Consider the following 19886-nt stretch of genomic DNA (forward strand, 5'->3'; position numbering starts at 1 on the left):
TCATTATTGAAGGTTTTTTTTAACAAAAACTTATTTAGACATTTTATACGTTGTATAGGTACAATACATACTAATTGCGACCCAATCGATTAACTACCTCTAATGTAGCCGTACATCTAATATATAAAAGCTCTCACAACAACCATAGATTTTCAGTTTATTCTAACTACACGTTACACGTTAGTATGGGTTTGTTTGTTACAATTTCACGCCTTAATTACTCAACCGATCAACATGAAATTTTGTACACACAATGTTAGGGATACAAGAAAGGATATAGGGTGCCTTTTATTCCGAAAGAACATACTGTTTTTAAGGAATAAAATAATGAGTTTTATGTGGTCGACCGCAACATCATACGTAAATTGTTCGAAGTTAAATTAAAATATGCATATTATATTCAATTTTTAGATGCTTTTATAAGAAAATCTACAAGCGGAAATCGTAGCAGCTACCTTTATAATGTGAACATTCCTTTGCATACAGAAAATTTCGTTCATTTTTATTATTTACCCACCATTGATTTTTTTATTCAGAAAATTATTAATGTTTGACGTTTTATGTTGATTTTCAACTATTAAACCAATATGATAATAAGTTTTTTAATCTTCTTAACGTAGCGCGATTATCATGAATATTTTGAGGAAAATCATGAAAATGTTAACTAGTAAACAACAAAATGAAAACCGCTTATTGACATATACGAAAACAAGAAAGCCCATCAAACATAAATTAATTCGTCCTTCAGGGCAAAACTTTAATTTTTTTATGTTTTGCTGTTTAGTATACTTCATTTATTTCTGTAGCGATGTGACCTTTAGTTTGACCGGCTCAAAGTAGAAAAGAGCAGCACCAGGCCAGAAAAGAAAGAAGACAACTCTCGGCCAAACTCTTAACCGGTGAGGAGCGTATAATCCGTACAGTACTGCACGGAAAAATTGACCATTTTATCCACTACAATTGCATTGCTCAAATGTGCTGTTATTGGTACCATTTACTTCTGACAATATCAACGAGATGTTTATTTATATTTGAAGACATACTAAAGGCTTAAACGCTTGTTTTCGACTCGCACTACTATTCATGATTGAACAAAACTTTTGGCAGGCACTGTATGAAAAAGTATGTTTAATGAATAAGAGTCGAGAGTATAATGAGCTTTTTTCTCTCTACCTACGATTTTGCCAAAGCGCATCCAATACATTGGAAAGAGCACATCGCTAGACTATATTCATGACTACGATTGTTAATGTTGACTTTATTGGCTTTAAAGGTAACTTGATAAAAGTATTTTATAAACAATCATATAAATACGTGGACTATCTAATAGGCACATATACATGTAATATTTGAAAACACGTACAGAAGTATAACAAATTTTGAATCAATTGCTTTTTTAATATTTATTTTTACAATTTTATAGTCAAACATTTTTAGAGATTACGATATTGCTACTAATGTTAGGCACAAATACAAAATTTTATCTTGTGATTAATTTTTCGCACAATTCACTTACATTTTTCAGTGATGAAGCAAATGTCTCTTCTTTATTACTTTCACATCTTCATATGCAGAGATGTGATTTATTTGAAATATTTGCATTTAAAATGCAAATACAAAATAAAAAATACCTACTTTTATCTTACATTTAAATACTTTTTTGAGAAAAGCATTTTGTATTTTATTTGAAGTACTTTTCTAATGTCTTCTAATTCATAACTGCAGAGAGCCCAAAAAATTGTAAACTCCTTGAAAATGGATAATCTAAAATATTGGATGGATATTGTTTTCCGAGTTCAATGTCATGGTCCATCGAATTATGCAGTTCCACATTGATATCAGCAACTGTCAAATCACCACTTATCCTACCTTTAGCAAGGAACTGCGAAATTCTCTGAATTACGACAAAACAGCCAGCAAAACAATACCGAATTGATATACGCCAGCTGTGTAAAACTGAAAACTACAAGATTTTGTGGTGTGCTAATAAACGCGTATAATCCAAAGTTCTTAGAAGACAAAAAGCTTCACTTATTAGATGAACCCAAAGCTAAAGAAACTATGAATTCCATTTCTTTCTCTTATTACAATGTGTAAAAGATCAGAAACAAAATGGTGTTGTACAAATTTTAACATAAACCGATTGATGGTGATTTTACATCAATAAAATTATTTGCAACCCTATTTTGGCTCTGATCATTCACGCTAAGCAAACTATTTTCGCATCGGTCGCTGTCGTATCACTGAGGAAGTCAGCCGCAGTAGCCGACGAAACGTCTGGACAGAATAGTTCACTTAGACCACGGCCCTTTAGCCCGAATCTTCATTCTTCTTTGGATTCCGGCCGTGAAAGCCTTTGTTCTTATATCGAAAAAGGTGTATTTTTTATCGTACGGCGCTGTACAGGTGCAAAATATAGACAGTGGGCGGGGCGAAAAAGAAAATGTTAGAAGCGTTCGAAATGTGGTGTTACAGACGAATGATGAGGATATTGTGGATAGAGAAGGTTAGAAATGAAGAGGTATTAGAAAGAATAGGAGAACGGAGGACTCTATGGAATTGAATAAGAAATAGGCGAGATAGGTTAGTAGGACACCTTATCAAGCACGAAAGTCTAGTCAGAGACATTTTAGAAGCAAAAACGGAAGTTAGAAGGGGTAGAGGTAGACCTAGATTAGATTACTGTTCGCAGATAGTTAAGGATATGGGTTGTTCTAGTTTTAGGGAAATGCGAAGATTAGCTCAGGATAGAAAGGGTGGAGGTACGTGTCCAACCAGTATTAGGACTGACGACCTTGTGATGATGATGAAGTACTAAAAAAAGCAAATATATACCTATGGGAACTTATTTTAATTGTTATTAAAGTATATGCAATTTTTTTTTGTTAGTTTCAAGTCTTGACGTTTCTTTCCGCTTTTTCGAAGTCCCTTTCCCCCAAAATCATTCCCGAAAACGAATAATTACAATATTACAAATAATTGTTTTTTGTAATGATAGTTAATACCTCCATGCGTTGAGAAAAAGTGTCTTGACAGACAGACGGACGGGCAAAAAAAAAGAGATAACATAAAGATTCCTTTTTTCTTTTTAAGGTATGGAATCCTAAAAACAATGCGAAAACTTTTATACTCACTTGCAATGGTAAGTTGTGCCGGCCCTGACAGTATTGCACCTTTGTTATTTCGCGCGAGGCATCGATATTCGCCTTCAACTCCGCCGCCCCCGCGACGAACTCCTTTCCTGATGTTATTAACGGCGCCGCCCGGAACGACCCTAGGAATGACCAAGGTCCCGTTAGGGAGGATGGTCCGGTTAAATAAGTCGTTTCCGGGCACGATGGTATTATTCCAATGGTACCAGGCGAATTGTAGACGGCCATCGCTTGCAGAGGTGGTTTCGCAGGACAGCGTAACCGAGGCTTCTCTTTTCGCGACCACACTTTGTGGGTCTTTTAGGTGAAGCGATAGGGGTATGACGGATACGCTGAACGGAACCACTTCTTCTGAAAAAAAACGAAAATGCGTTATTGTATTTCTGAAACCAACATTTGTATTTGAGTAACAATAACAACATAAAGATATTTATCGAAAAACTGTCAACTCAAATTTGATCTCATCAGCGCCCCGTAGGCAGACCCTATAAAAGATAATGTAATGTTCGTTGGTTTAACAAAATTAACTTCTAAGACTGATAACGACAAAAACTATAAATTATTAAAGAAGTTAAAAACACCATTAAATTATTACTAAACTTAGGTTATGAATTATTCTATTTATTACTAAACTTAGGTTATGAATTATTCTATTTATTTACACTACTGTTGATATATCACTATTCACTGCGCTATTTATTTCACCGCTATCACTGCCAATTTATTTCTGGATTCACTTTTGCAACGGTCAATTTATTTCTTCCCCTCTCGGCGATCGTCTCTTCCATTAAATACTCTTTTGTTTACTTTCAGGAACCTTCTAGAAACATCCGGATAGTTTATTTTTTCTTGGAACTGTTTAACTGCTTCCCGGAACACAGGTACGACACATACATTTACAAATACGGCGCACATGAAGAAAAGCGCCCGCGGCTAGTCAGCGAATCGCATACAAGCACACTCGTGCTCGCTACAATATTTATCGAAACTGCCAGAAGCGGAACTCAATTTTGACTTTATTTGATCTCATCAGCGCGACCTAGACAAACCCTACAAAAGATATTTATCGAAACTGCCAAATGCGGAACTCAATTTTTGACTTTATTTGATCTCATCAGCGCGACATGGGCAAACCCTATAAAAGATATTTATCGAAACTGCCAAATGCGGAACTCAATTTTAACCTTATTTGATCTCATCAGCGCGCCGTAGGTAGTCGTTATAAATAACTGACTAATCCCAAGAAGCGACTAAGAACCAATTGATGAAATATTCAAATACAGGAAGTGTATCGCTGTCTAGTTGGTATTTGTTTTTCAATTGAATCGACTGTACACTTTCAAACGTGCCAACATGATAGGATCTTAGGAAGATCATATTAATGAGAACGTGTAAATTCTTTATCAAAAATTCACAAGAACTACCAGAAACGAACCGCAAATTCGAATCAACGCACCATACAACTAAAAGAAATATCGCTGTTTGCGTTAACAGCTAGCTAAACTTTTAGGAGTAAAGTGAAATTCTAAAGACAAAATTAACAAATACGAAAAACTGGAAACTGTAAGTTGGAATGATTCATTCTATATAGGTCCAACAGGTACATCCATCAAAACTCAATTTAATGGCCATTTTTACCCTTTTAGTTTACAAAAAGAACCAATTTAAATTTTGCAAAGCATTTCTTAGAAACAAATCATCACTTTCAATTTACTTATAAATAAAGGAAAGGTTTTACAATAAACGTTTTTGAATACTTACAAATCTTTAAATTGAATGCGATTGAAACAGAAAATATATAATTATTCATGATAAATAAAAGTAAAACAAAACTACTGGTATGCAAGGGAAAGAGCGAATGTAATGATAGGAGACGAAAGATTAGAAGAAGTGACTGATTTTAAGTATCTAGGAAGTCAGATAAGTCAGGCCGGAAGGAGTAATAGGGATATAAAGCAGAGGATAGCGCAGAGTCGAGTTGCCTTCAATAAAGATAAGTCACTTTTATGCTCGCGAACGATTAATTTAGAAATTCGAAGAAGACTAATAATGGTTTTTTTTTGAGTTCGGCGCTGTACGGGTGTGAAACATGGACAGTGGGCGCTACGAAAAGAAAAAGGTTAGAAGCGTTCGAAATGTTGTGTTACAGACGAATCATGACACCGTGAATAGAGTAGGTTACAAATGAAGAGGTATTAAAAAGAGTAGGAGAACAGAGAACTCTATGGAAGTCAATAAGGAATAGGCGAGATAGGTTAGTAGGGCACCTTCTCAGGCATGAAGGTCTAGTCAGAGACTTATTAGAGACAGAAAAGGGAGTTAGGAGGGGCAGAGGTAGACCTAGATTAGATTACTGTTAGTAAATAGTTTCGGATGTTGGATGTTCTAGTTTTAGGGAAATGCGAAGATTAGCTCAGGATAGAAAGCAGTGGAGGTGCGTGTCCAACCAGTCTTAGGACTGACGACCTTAGGATGATGATGATGATGTGTACATAATAATAATTTATTGTAATAAAATTTTTGCCTCAATTGGATTTTTAAAATCTACCTATATAACTTCGCTTTAACCAAAAAAGGAATTCTTTTGAATAGTGTACTTCGTATTATGAATGGATTACTAAAGAACAATAACAGTGATTCATTGTATTTACGTGATTCATGGCTCACTTTTATTAATGAAGTGCCCTAAAAGTTGACAACGACGACACGACACTTTCAAGTACGATTTTCTTTTTTTACATCCTTCGTCAATACAACCTTCAATTTATACGTCAAAATCGGGAAAAAGCAATAAACTTAAAAACTAAATTTATTTTCCTTTTCTATCGTAAGTATTAATAAGATCACAAACAGAATATAAAAGTTATTTCTTAAAAACCATGTCCAATTTCAGCCCACGTATTTTCATAGCCGCCTACAAACATTTAAACCTAAAGCATGGTTCACGCTACACAATATCGGTTCCGAGCCGACTCTCGAACGGACATGGATTGAAATTGTACAACCCTTTCATTATAAAATAATTTTCGCTACGCCGTACCGTATTCGTGCCTTAAACGATGATCGGTAGTGCACTGCCTCTAATAATAAGTATAACAGAAAACCTATGTTATGAAAATTGACGATTAAGATTGTATAAGAGATCTGTTCAAAAAGTATCGCGAATTTTGTGTTTCTTCAAAAATTATTTATTTATTCATGAATACCTATTTTGTCCCTTTCAAATTAATCCCCACCAGATATTTTACACTTGTGCCAACATTTTTTCCAATCCTCAAAGCACTTCAAAATATCATTTTTTGTGATTTGTTCGCTCCTCCTTGGGTGCCATCTTTTCCTCCTCAATCGTAGGATAGCGTCGTCCTTTCACGGGCCTCTTCAAATTCGGGAACAAGAAAATGTCACAGGTGGCCAGATCTGAGGAATACGGTGGCTGCGGCATTATTAGTGTTGTTTTTGGCGACAAATTCGCGCATGTGCAACGATGTGTCAGCAGAGACGTTAGTATGATGCAAAAGCCAATTTTTGTTCTTCCACAAATCCGGGCGTTTCTGACGGATTGCTTTACGCAAATTGTGCATAACTTGTAGGTAATATTTCTAATTGACATTCTACCCTGTGACACCACGCCCCTACAACCGAAGAAAATTGTAAGCAAAACCTTCATATTCGACCTAACTTAGTGCGCTATTGTCGGTCTTGGCTCATGCGGCAGCTTCCATTAAGATGATTGAGCTTTAGCTTTCACGTCAGAATCATAAACCCATGATTCGACCCTCTGGAGTAAATTTGGGTGGTCGAGTCCAACAACTCATTAGTAATGTTAATGCGGTGCTGTTTTTGCTCGAAATTGAGCAATTTTAGTACGAATTTAGCGGTAACCAGTCTCATGCCCAAATCATTGGTAAAATAAACGAATGGCAGGAGCCAATCGATATATTTAGGTCCTCAGCAACCTCTCTAACGGTGCTTCGACGATTGGACAATACTATTTTCTTCACTTCATCAATGTTTTCGTCTGTTGTTGACGTGCTCGGACGTCTGACATGTTCTTCATCGTTCACATCTTCTCGGCCCTCTGAGATCACTTTATACCACCGATAAACGTTGTTTCGATCCAACGTAACTTCATCATATGCCACAGTCAACATGAGGAGTGCGCATTTAATTTTGTTTTTCATCCAAATTTGATACAGATTCTTTAATCCAATTTTTAGAATAGACAAAAATCGAAGACGAGCCATAACACGTCCAAGCAAAGCCGCTGTCAAAAATTAACTGAACATTCAGCATATCCGAACTTGTTAGTGTAAGTAAGAGACATGAATACCAACATAATGCCGCAAAAAAATTGAAAATCGAATATACGTAACCCGCAGAAATTCAAAATATTGGAATACCTACTAAATTACTTCTTATTTCGAAATAATTCTTGTGCTTGCTGTTTCTCGTGGTCAAGCCCGCAAGAACGAAGACCTGAACCACGAACCGTAGTGGTACCGCCTGGTACCTGGCTATACAGTGCCCAGCAATTCCACTATCCGGTGCATCTCTAGTCTAAACTCGCTAATACGCTGCGAACTGTCACGCACACGGCCAGACGTGAAAAGATGTAGCGTAAACCACCCTTTAATAATTCATTTCTACCACCGCCCATCTCAATCTAAATCTCAATTCTACAAAGCAAGATTTGCTAGCAATCATCCTACCAAAATCATTACGAATATTATTTTAAACATAAAAATGAATTCGTTTTATTGATAAAAGTATCATTTAAACCAAAGTGCGATATTTGTCAGGGAGTAACGTAACACATTGTTCGATTTCATTTTCCATCGTATACTGCAAACATCCGAATTATTCAATTATTACAATATATTCGTGCCTCTATTAATTGATTATTTAATCGATTACGTAAATCGATCGTATCATTGGGAGTACGAATCATTTAATAATTAAAAGATAAACTTAATAAAAGCCTTATAACGTTTACATTGATTGCTCTTTTACAAAAGGCAAAAATCGTTAAACAGACAACGAATTCCGAGTAAAGCATTTTTTTTCCCAAATGGTAAGGTCACGGTTACGTACAAAGCAAAAGTTCCCTGCTCCTCGATTTTTATAGCGCATAAAAATTTATGAGAGCGCTCGAGCATATAAACTAATGACATAAACAAATTGCGAGAGCATTTTTTACTGACCATATAGTTATTTATTACTTCAAATGTACGAGCATCATCCAGCCCTAGCCATATTTCTTATATTTTGGTTGCGAAATTAGACCCTACGACAGTTAAACATAAAACAAAAATGCGACTGCGTCTTATTACAACTCAAGATGTTGTTTTTGTTATAATTTAATCCGTTCTTGCAAGATGTCTTATCGATTTTGTCAATACTAGAATATATTATGACGGACACATGTAATTAATATATGTGCCGATCGTTGTAGGAATATAAAGTAGAAGATAGCGCAGGATCGAGTCGCATTCAATTGAAAAAGTCACTGCTATGCTCGCGAACGATTAATTTAGAAATTTGAGAAAGATTGTTAAAGGTGTATGTTTGGAGTACGGCGCTGTACGGGTGTGAAATATGGACAGTGGGCGCGTGTGGTGATGAGGATACTGTGGATACAGAAGGTTAGATATCAAGAGGTATTAGAAACAACAGGAGAACAGAGGACTTTATGGAAGTCAATAAGAAATAAGAGAGATTGGTTGGTATACTTCATTTACTTTCTCTAGCGATGTGCCCCTTCCAATGTCTTGGATGTGCGCTGGCAAAATCGTAGGTAGGGAGAAAAAAGCTCATTATACTCTCGACTCTTGTTCATTTAACATACTTTTTCATACAGTACCTGCCAAAAGTTTTGTTCAATCATAAATAGTAGTGCGAGTCGAAAACAAGCGCTAAAGCCTTTAATATATCTTCAAATATAAATAAACATCTCGTTGATATTTTCAGTAGTAAATGGTACCAATAACAACACATTTGAGCAATGTAATCGTAGTGGATAAAATGGTCAATTTTTTGTGCAGTACTGTACGGACTATACGTTCCTCACCGGTTAACAGTTTGGTCGAGAGTTGTCTCCTTCCTTTTCAGGCCTAGTGCTGTTCTTTTCTACTTTGCGCTGGTCAAACTGAAGGTCACATCGCTACAGAAAGTAAACGAAGTATAGGACACCTTCTCAGGCATGAAAGTCTAGTCACATATTACAGGCAGAAACGGGAATTTTATACAGTATTATAAAAAATAAAACAGAATGAATCCAAACGACAATTAATTTACAAAATTGAGGTCAAGATCTTAATTTGACTTTGTTGGACTGAATGGATTTGAATGTAATTCATTCGTTGATGATGTCAGAGAATCCAACGAAACATCATAATTACTGCAGGGTAACCAGAAATGTTTACAGAACGATTTTAAACGAATTATTTTGTTTTTTTTATAAACTACGGTTTAGCGTCGCCAAAACTTTCCATCGCCATAAACGATCTGGATTTTTGATCGATAAGTTAGTAAGTAATATGAAAGATGCATGATGAAAATGGTGGGTAAGCAAACGTGTTAATTATTGATTAATTATTATATTATAAAATATTGTTACACAGTATCCATCAGTTCCTTTTTAGGTCATTAGAGGGTAAAATACCTTCATGAAATTATTAGTTTAAAATTGGTAGACACCTTCTACAACTAGGTAGTGGCCAATTAGAAACCGTTTAAATAGCCGTATCAATATTCATTAGGCATTGATTCAGATGCAAAATCAATTTGAAGAACCGTAATAATAACGGGTCAGTGGGGGTGGTGAGGGGGTGATCGTCTTCACTCACGGTAATAATTACGAATTCTCTTCATTCCTCAAGTATAATATATATAACAAGGAGGGCAAGTATTATTATTACCTCATTTACCTATTTGTACTATCATTAAATTATTGTTTCAATTACTTTGAATAAATTATTCATTAATATTACATTCGATTTATTCGATTGTGGTAACGTGCCTATCACGTTGAGGTTAGCTACGCCGGGATTCGTTTCAGCAAGTAGATATCCATATATTTAAATGGACTTTGTTGGAGCATACGAGTAATCCTAAAATGTAGTATCGTACTACAGATGGCGTTTACCGCGCCATTTGTGGTATTTTCTAATATTACATTGTTAAAAATATGTATTTCTGACTAAATTATTGTCCTATTGATCCGGTTGGCCCTTGTCTGAGAGCATACGTTAACTGCATGGATTCTAAAAAAATGCTGCAAATTAACAAATAATAATAATTTTCAACAATACGCTTTGTGTTAAAACAAAATGAGAAATCGATTATAAAGACGTGGAAACAGTTCGTTGTAACAAACATAATTACTTATTTAACTACAGCCAAGGTAAAGCAACAGTAGCTTCATGAACAGTTTCAATACATAATAAATATATCTACTTCATAAGGAAAGAAAAACACGTGAATCTAATTCACATCCTTACAAGCTAAATATTCGCTTATTTATGAAAGCGGTCGATAATGCTATTCCTGGAAATTTTCCGGAAGTGACCTCAATTAATAAATTAATTTCAAAAAATGTTGGCAAAATATAATTAACGATTTTATAAAGACGTAATATTTTCATGAGATGTGAGCTGTGCAGAGAAAGAACGTAATTTTCAGATGTAAGAAACAGAGTAAAATATGTATATGGATTCGATTAAATGAAATTTATAAGAACATTCAAACACAAACTCAGGACATACAATTAAAAGCTCCAAATACCCCAAGGATTATAAAGCAATCATGCTAGAATGGACGGAATTACCACACCACTTAAGGGAATACAAAATCAACGGTAGAAGGTATTTAGAAATTAACGCAAGATTTAGATCAACAAGAACAACTGAATACTGAAGGAAAGAAGAAGAAAGGAAATGTGAAAAAATCGGCATGAACAATCAGAAGTACAAAATATAAGTTAATGAAGTAAACAGACTATGGACTATATACAGAGTGTTTCTGAAAGAGCAGGAGGTGGTAAGACACTATAAAACGTTAGTGGTCTGAAAATCCACCGTTTTCGAGAAAAACGTATTTTAAAGTACAGACAAGAGCCAGTCCGGTCCTGGTAGGATCACGCAAGGAAATATGACTTTGCAACGTCGTATTGAATTAGCTGCTACTTAGCAGCATCCGTGTTATATTTCTTTTATATTTTTGTATTCATGTATTGTTTGTTATTTGTTAGAATAGATTAAGTGTGATTGGCGATAATTATGTTTACAGCCAACCTAGAGTACCTACTTCTTTGTTCTTTTAACGTTGCAGGCTTGTATTACGTATATATGTATGTAGATAGTCCAAGTAATTCGAAATAGGTCACTGTGTCAGTGTCATAGGTTAGTACAGAATAGTATTATTGCATTGACCAATGCGGTAGTTTCTACACGTGTATTTTCCTAGGCGCTAGATAGACGTACGCGTCTTGTGTCATGACCGGCTTGTAACTCTGAACTAAATCCTTTTGACATCTTTGTATGAGGTTGTATGAAACGGCGCGTGCCTCAAACGCCAGTGCAAAACGCTATTGTTTTGCTGCAAATGAAATACGTCAAATGCCGGACGTTTTTGGGCGCCTTCGAAATAATTTTTGTAGTTTGCGTACGTATGCGGATATTTACAAGTATTGCAATTAATTTCTTTTTTAATGAAAGAATAAGGTCCTAGGGCCTTTAACGAACCGCCCATAAAAAAGGGTAACGTACCTTAGCAATACGTTGCCAAGATATATAATAAACATAATATTTTCATGAGGTCTAATAATTTAAAGAGAATAATAATATTGCAGATGTACTTATTTCAATTTTTTGTAATGTTAAATTATTAAATCGTTTAAATTCAAATTAAAATCAAATCGCTTTTATTTCATTTATTAATTTTCGATACTTTAGTAGATTATTTTGTAATTTTCGTAAAAGTTATTTAATATTCTCTGAATTATTCATTCTTATTGTTTTCAATATGCTCTTATACTCCTTAATTCGATCGGAAAATGACCTGTCTGTTTGAATAATAAGATATGACTTGTTACAATCCCCACAATTCAGCAGTAAACCTTGAAGTTATCATCCTTGTTAGTGAAACCCTTGTTATTTTTCTCATTTTTGATAATGTTTTATACGACATAAAATAATTTGTGAAGCTTCAAACCTATATGTATATCAACATGTAAAGAGACTCGACGTATTGACGCGTAATAAAATTCCTTCCGCACTTATGTGATTTATTTTTCTAATTATTATTTAATTAACACTACTATTATTTAGTTAATCACTCACTCACTGCTATACAACTTCTTCGCTCGTGGGTGATTGTGGTTGGCGAAAATGAGAAAAAATATACATCTGTCCTTTTCTAACTTATGAGACGTTTTGGAAAGCTCTAAAAATTGATGATCCAGAAAACTCCAGAATGTGTGCAACTGTTACAATCGATCTATAATGTTCTAGAAGGTTCTAAAAATTTCTGGAATGATCTAGAAAGTTCCAAATTGTGTGCAACTGTTAAAATTGATATGGAATGTTCCAGAAAGTTCTAGAAATATGTGGAATGATCTGGAAAGTTCCAAAATTGTCATGCACGGAAAAGGCGAAACCGCTGGTATGTGTTGTTTCAGTGGTAAAGTCAATTTACCAACCTTAAAGACCACCACCACAAATACTCGCATATTAACCATTAAACATGCGATGTATTTTAACCCGGGCAACGCCGGGTTTCGCTGCTAGTTTTTTTAATAAATTAACTGTAGCTGAGGTAATAACATAGACAATGTTATATTTTTAATTATTAAAACATTATTCAAAATATGTACCTACCTATAACAATAACCGATTCTTTTCAAATTATTATGCATTTACTTGTATTCAGTTAAGCATATGATTTAAATTTCATGCTTGAAATATAATTTTCAACTGGGAGCTCGGTTACAAGAACAATGCATTTTATCGCATGTTGACGTGACGGCATGAATCAATCCAGCAACCCCTTTCACCCCCTTGGATTCGCCATCGTGGAGTTCGTGGTGCACAGTAATAAAAAGTGCATTGAACTTCCGCCAGAGGGAATGGCTCGCTCTCTTTCATTGATCTGGGCGAAAACGAATTGCACATAACCGCAACATTTTGTTCAAGGAAGTAACAATTGATTGAAAGAAATTTTCATGAAAACCCTTGCGCGGTGCTTTTCTGAGATAACAAGGAAGAAATTAAGAAAACCATAACCACTAAGATTCTCATCTATTTTGAAATTCAACAAACCGGTTAAAAAGGGATAAACGCGAAACTACCCTACAGAACTGTGGAACAGTGGAACTTAAACTTTCGGTTCCTATAACCCGTTTGAATGGAATTTCAGAACAATGAGTTTTGAAAATGTTACCAGGGATCTTTCGTCATGTAACAGTTCCAATCATAAATCAATAGTATAACAGAATTTCAGAATTAAGATTTTTCACAAACAAAATTACAGAATTATGATTATGAAAAATCTCCTGGCATCACTTTTCTCTCTCCACTTTCTGTTGCAACTATTAAAAAAACATTCGTCCACACACGAAGTTTTCTTTTTACAGGTCATATTCGGATATTGAGATTTGGTGTTACGATATACAAATTTGAAAATAAGTGGATAGAAAAGGTTAGAAATGACGAGGTACCTATAATGAATAAAGTTGGAGAATAAAGGGTGCTAAGGAATAAGGAAAAGGAAATGTCGGATGGTAGTACACTTTCTAAGACATGAAGGGCTACCATATATCCCTACAAGTGTAGAGCCCTCAGTCCAAATTTTGATTTATTAATCAGTAAACCCAATTAATTATTACGAGCTATTTGGTGCTATGTTGAATTGGATGAAATCTTTCTTGAAGAGTAGATTATGTATTTTCTTCAAAAATAGATTGTGTAGTTATAAGAGATTAAGTTGGCACCTTTTCAACTGAACGGTTTCTTGTATCTTAAGAGTTCCACAAGGTTCCCGTATTTTATGCTTTTAACTTGTTCATACATGATATGAGTTTGACTGTTAAACACTCTAAAGCGCTAATGTTTACAGATGATCTAAAAATCTATAAGGAGATTATTGGTCTTGGGGAAGCAACCTACCTAGCTGTAGAAAGACATCGATTCTGACAACTCTCGAATACTTGGATTTATATTTAGAAATCATAAATTAGGTACTCAAAGATCCAAAGATTAATTATACACTTTGTGTCATTAATGACGAGGAGGTATCAAAAATCTTTAAAAACTGAGTTCCATATTACTTGAACAGCCCCTTAGGTGGTGAGGATTTAATTTCTGAAGGACAGTACCCCGCCTAAATTTCCTTAATAGTCAAGAAAGGGAAAAATAAAATAGGAATACAGTAAAAGTTCCTTATTCACGGTTTCCTTATTCGCGGGTGAAAAAATTGCAACCCAGCTCCTGTATTCGCGGCTAAAATTTCATTATTCGCGGATGCAATCAGTAAACAGAAAAGGATTTGGTGTCATTTATTAAGGGAATTGACCTCAATAGACCGCTCGAGCCTAGTGTGGATTTTTCCGAAAACATGAATTTATATTCTGAACATTTTGATTTAACGCTGCGAGATAAATTAGTGATTTTTTGTATAGTAACAGACAAAGGTTCACACTAACTCGGTACGTTTTCGGTTTTCAATAATATGGTCATTAAAAGCTTTTACAAATGCTTAAAGTTGATGCTTCTTGTAGGACACGTATATTCAATAGAAGTTAAAAAATTTAAAAATGGCCTTCGACAGGCTTTAAAACAAAGCTTTATATATCTTACTACAAAATTTCAGACCTCTGTTCGAAACATTAAACTCATGAAAACTAGAACCGATAAGCATGTTTTTACTCTATGGCGCAGGTGCGTGCCCAGGCAGCTTTTATAAAAGATGTAACTAAAAAACAGAAAATGATTCGATGTTATTTTTAAAAGTATCGGCATCTTTTAAGTACTGTTGGCTCGGGCCGAGGCGACTTTTATAAAAGATGTAACCGAGTAGACTAATTGAAAATTCAAAACAAGAAAAAATCATTAAATTTTTGAAACCCTTGTCTAAAGGTGATTATAACCATTAATTTTAATTGCGAATTTCTCAATTAATTGATTTTATTCTGATACATATTGGTTTTATNATAAAAGATGTAATCGATTGAATTAATTTCAAAATTCAAAACAAGAAAAAAACACTAATTTTTTTAAACCCTTGCCTAAAGCTTATAAACCTAAATAAGTATTAATTTTAATTGCGAATTTCTCAATAAATTGATTTTATTCTGATACATATTGGGTTTATTTTGGAACCTTAGAACGTATCCCCTATGATTCCATATTAATTACCATTCCATATCCACGGTTTCTGTATTCGCGGCATATTTATGGAACGCATACCCCGCCAATAAAGAGCTTTTACTGTAAATAAAATAAAATACCGCTCGTCTTCTGTCTTCCATTTTATGTGTTATTCGGAATGTCCATAATATATCAAAGTGCAATTCGTCCTGTATTTTCCACGAAAAGAACGCAGTATAGTAATTTCAGTGGTGCAAGGGAACACCAGTGTTTTGAAAATCGATCCATGGCGTTGAACCTTCTCTCTGTGTACTCCATGCGACAACGACACACCCACTTACTACGTACCTTCACAACGCACCCTCACACTCGCTCAGGTATTTGATACACATGCATTTTCGCGAAGCCACATTTAGCACTCCAAAGCTACAGTGTGTGCGTATACGCATACGTGTAAGTGTACGTGCTTCTACTATTACAAACGAAAAAAAAAAACCATTGTAGTATTAGTAGTAGTAGTAGTAGTAGTAGCTCTGTTCTAGGATTGTAATAGTGGGAATTGGGTCAATCGATAAATAAAGTAACTAACCACGTACTTTAGAACCAAAGGTGAAAGGTGCTAATGTCTAATAAAAAATATACAAAAGAAATAGTAAAAGTGCACATGAAACATCAAAGAAATGAATTAAAAACGGGGCAAGTACGGGGACTCGCCTTCCATAAGGATTCTATACAGTATACGGCCGAAAAATTAACCTTTGAGGCAGCTACAGCGTTTTGAACGCCGGCCGCCAGGATTCAAAACGATTCTATGACTTTAGAGAGAGCGCGTGACGTCACTATGCTGTAGTAGACAACAAACAAGCACGCGCTGCGACCCTTGCAGTTTGACGAAGAGTGTTTCACTGTTTGCCTGATTATTGATACTCACACTTCATGTGCCTAACTACAAGAACACAATAAAAACACGGGAAAACAGTTTCTTGCCAGTTATCGAAGCTGTCCAGCCTTCTCAAGCAGGACCCAACTCAGGCAAAACCTACCAGATACCACTGATAGCGATCAACCCCGCCAAGGCATATCCTATGCCAGAGCAGATCGACAACAACCGACCACCATCACCAAAGACAACGAAACACCAACAACAACAACAACTTCCTACACTCAGAAAAATGCTGTAAGAAAAATTACTATAACGTTGTAGAGGTCGTTTTGTAGAAAATGCGACTCAAGTTTGTAGTAAGATTAACTAACGGTAAACTTAAATTTGACTATAAAATTGTAGTGGTAAATTGTAGGAGAAATATCGACAGGTGCTCAGGCAAATTTCTTACAATTTGAATGAAATATTTACGACAACAACTTTGTGAATTTCATTATAAATTGTAGAAAGGTTAAACAAATTTTGTAGAAAATATAAGGAAAAAAAGAAGCAATTTTTATTAAATATTTATTGCGTTTCAGTTTTTTGTTCTGACTCAGTGCAAACATATCTAGAACCGTAGTAGGGTGTGATCTCGTATGTAATATTTGCTAATATTGTGCAATAAGTTTCTTCGCTTGTATGGTGTTACTAAGCGTTAGTGTTAGTTAAGTGGCTTCTACTGATCTGTTCGTTCTTGTTAAGTACGGTAAGTTTATTAATTACAGTAAAATTAATAATTGAACCTTTCAATTGCACCTAGCGAGGCGAGACATTTGACAAAGGAAAAATTACAAAAAAAAGTTATCAATTTTACAGGATAATAGAAACATATCCGTCTTTTTAACGTTCATCTGAAATCTATTTTTTTAACAGCCTGCTGCTCATTATTATGGATGCTTTTACAAGAGGAAAACTGTTTGAGTGGGGTTTTCAAGATTTAGCTGATGAATGAATTCGATAGAAGTCATTTACTTGAAACAGAATGGGTAGAAGTATTTATTATTTATTTTCAGAAAAGGACGTCTACTTTGTAATAAGCTTTCAAGTTTTTGTTCCTTGTTATAAGTTAAGTTATTATGTTTTATGCTTTTTTAAATACATGATTTAAATAACTGATTGTTTTATTTGTACACTTTTTTACATATTCATTATAGTTTCTGGTGAGATTAAATTGATTAAAAATAAAATCAATAATTGTAGTGATTAATACATCATTACAACCCAAAGGTAGACTACACAATTCTAGAAATACCCACTACAATATATTTGCAAATGTACTGCAATGCAATGGTAAACTCAACTACTTTTTGTAAAGATGCGTAACATTATATTGTATAATTCATTCTTAATTGCTGTAGAGAAATATTCTACAATTTTGTATAATTTTTTTCTAATTATTGTATTGAAATATCCTACAATGAAAAGTAATTTTTAAGAGAAACTTGTAGTACATATTCTTTAACGTTGTGGTAGAGAGACAAACAGTTTGTAGACAATAGAGTAATTACAATATTATATTAATTTTCACTACAACTTGTTTCTGTCCCTATATTCGCTACTACTTGTAATGAAAAGTTCTACAATTGTAAATGTTTGTTCTACAGTTTTCTCTGAGTGTAGAAGGTCTCGACTTAACCAAAATCATAACAGCAATCATAAACCTTACAGAGAAATTAAAAATCGCCGAAACACCAACGCCCAGAAACTATCAACACTCCTCAATAACTGAACTACCAAAAAAATCTATATGGCTGAAGAGGGTCGAAAGGTCTGAGGGGGAGAGGAGAGGTTAGGTTAGGAATTTTTCTTTTTACTGGTAATGTTCAAAAATTCGGAAAGGATTATTAGAAGGAATTATATGAATGAAAAACATCTATATGGCTGAAGAGGGTCGAAAGGCCTGAGGGGGAGAGGTTTTAGTTCGGGGGTGAATCCAGCACAATCCAGCTGTACGGGAGGCTGGGTGCCTTTTGAAGGTTTCCTTTCCTCCGCGAAAGAAAAAAACAATTTGCTCTATTTTTAACTCCCTTCCTAATGTTTACTTATCATACGATTAGTTGGTACCCAAATTCTGTAACTGCCTCTTACTTTTTATAAAAACTACAGTATGTCACTCTTCTATCTCGATATGCCATCCTTACATTTTTAAATATAGTTAGTGCCTTTCCCATTCAACAGCTTTCTCCAGATCTACGAATCCCATACATAGCTTAGTGCTCATTACCCTTTATCCGTAAAGTTTAAATGGCCTCGATTTCTTTTAATCCCAAATTGATTCTTCCAGCCTTTTTTATATTTTGTGTTGTATCCCGCGACTATGTCGCGTTCTTAAATTGGGCTGTACACGCTCACTTCCAAGCAAGTAAACCAGTACACGCTTTTTGAGAACAACTTTATTCTTTATTACTTACACTTAACTTAATTTATACTTAACACTAAACTTANATTCTTAATTGCTGTAGAGAAATATTCTACAATTTTGTATAATTTTTTTCTAATTATTGTATTGAAATATCCTACAATGAAAAGTAATTTTTAAGAGAAACTTGTAGTACATATTCTTTAACGTTGTGGTAGAGAGACAAACAGTTTGTAGACAATAGAGTAATTACAATATTATATTAATTTTCACTACAACTTGTTTCTGTCCCTATATTCGCTACTACTTGTAATGAAAAGTTCTACAATTGTAAATGTTTGTTCTACAGTTTTCTCTGAGTGTAGAAGGTCTCGACTTAACCAAAATCATAACAGCAATCATAAACCTTACAGAGAAATTAAAAATCGCCGAAACACCAACGCCCAGAAACTATCAACACTCCTCAATAACTGAACTACCAAAAAAATCTATATGGCTGAAGAGGGTCGAAAGGTCTGAGGGGGAGAGGAGAGGTTAGGTTAGGAATTTTTCTTTTTACTGGTAATGTTCAAAAATTCGGAAAGGATTATTAGAAGGAATTATATGAATGAAAAACATCTATATGGCTGAAGAGGGTCGAAAGGCCTGAGGGGGAGAGGTTTTAGTTCGGGGGTGAATCCAGCACAATCCAGCTGTACGGGAGGCTGGGTGCCTTTTGAAGGTTTCCTTTCCTCCGCGAAAGAAAAAAACAATTTGCTCTATTTTTAACTCCCTTCCTAATGTTTACTTATCATACGATTAGTTGGTACCCAAATTCTGTAACTGCCTCTTACTTTTTATAAAAACTACAGTATGTCACTCTTCTATCTCGATATGCCATCCTTACATTTTTAAATATAGTTAGTGCCTTTCCCATTCAACAGCTTTCTCCAGATCTACGAATCCCATACATAGCTTAGTGCTCATTACCCTTTATCCGTAAAGTTTAAATGGCCTCGATTTCTTTTAATCCCAAATTGATTCTTCCAGCCTTTTTTATATTTTGTGTTGTATCCCGCGACTATGTCGCGTTCTTAAATTGGGCTGTA

General features: G+C 34.7%; 1 protein-coding gene across 3 annotated transcripts in view; it reads right to left on the reverse strand.

Annotated features, from left to right (window-relative positions):
* Positions 1–19886, reverse strand: part of LOC108734479 (protogenin) — a 153128-nt gene that overhangs the window by 32576 nt on the left and 100666 nt on the right. For 2 of the 3 annotated variants that reach the window (XM_018466060.2, XM_018466063.2), the window contains one exon: positions 3135–3500. In XM_018466060.2, coding sequence (XP_018321562.1) covers positions 3135–3500 — 366 coding nt within the window. Of the gene's footprint in view, positions 1–3134; positions 3504–19886 lie in introns of all 3 variants that reach the window. The other variant, XM_018466061.2, reaches the window with a different exon arrangement.

Source organism: Agrilus planipennis, unplaced genomic scaffold (assembly GCF_000699045.2).
Source record: "Agrilus planipennis isolate EAB-ADULT unplaced genomic scaffold, Apla_2.0 scaffold129, whole genome shotgun sequence".
NCBI lineage: Eukaryota > Metazoa > Arthropoda > Insecta > Coleoptera > Buprestidae > Agrilus > Agrilus planipennis.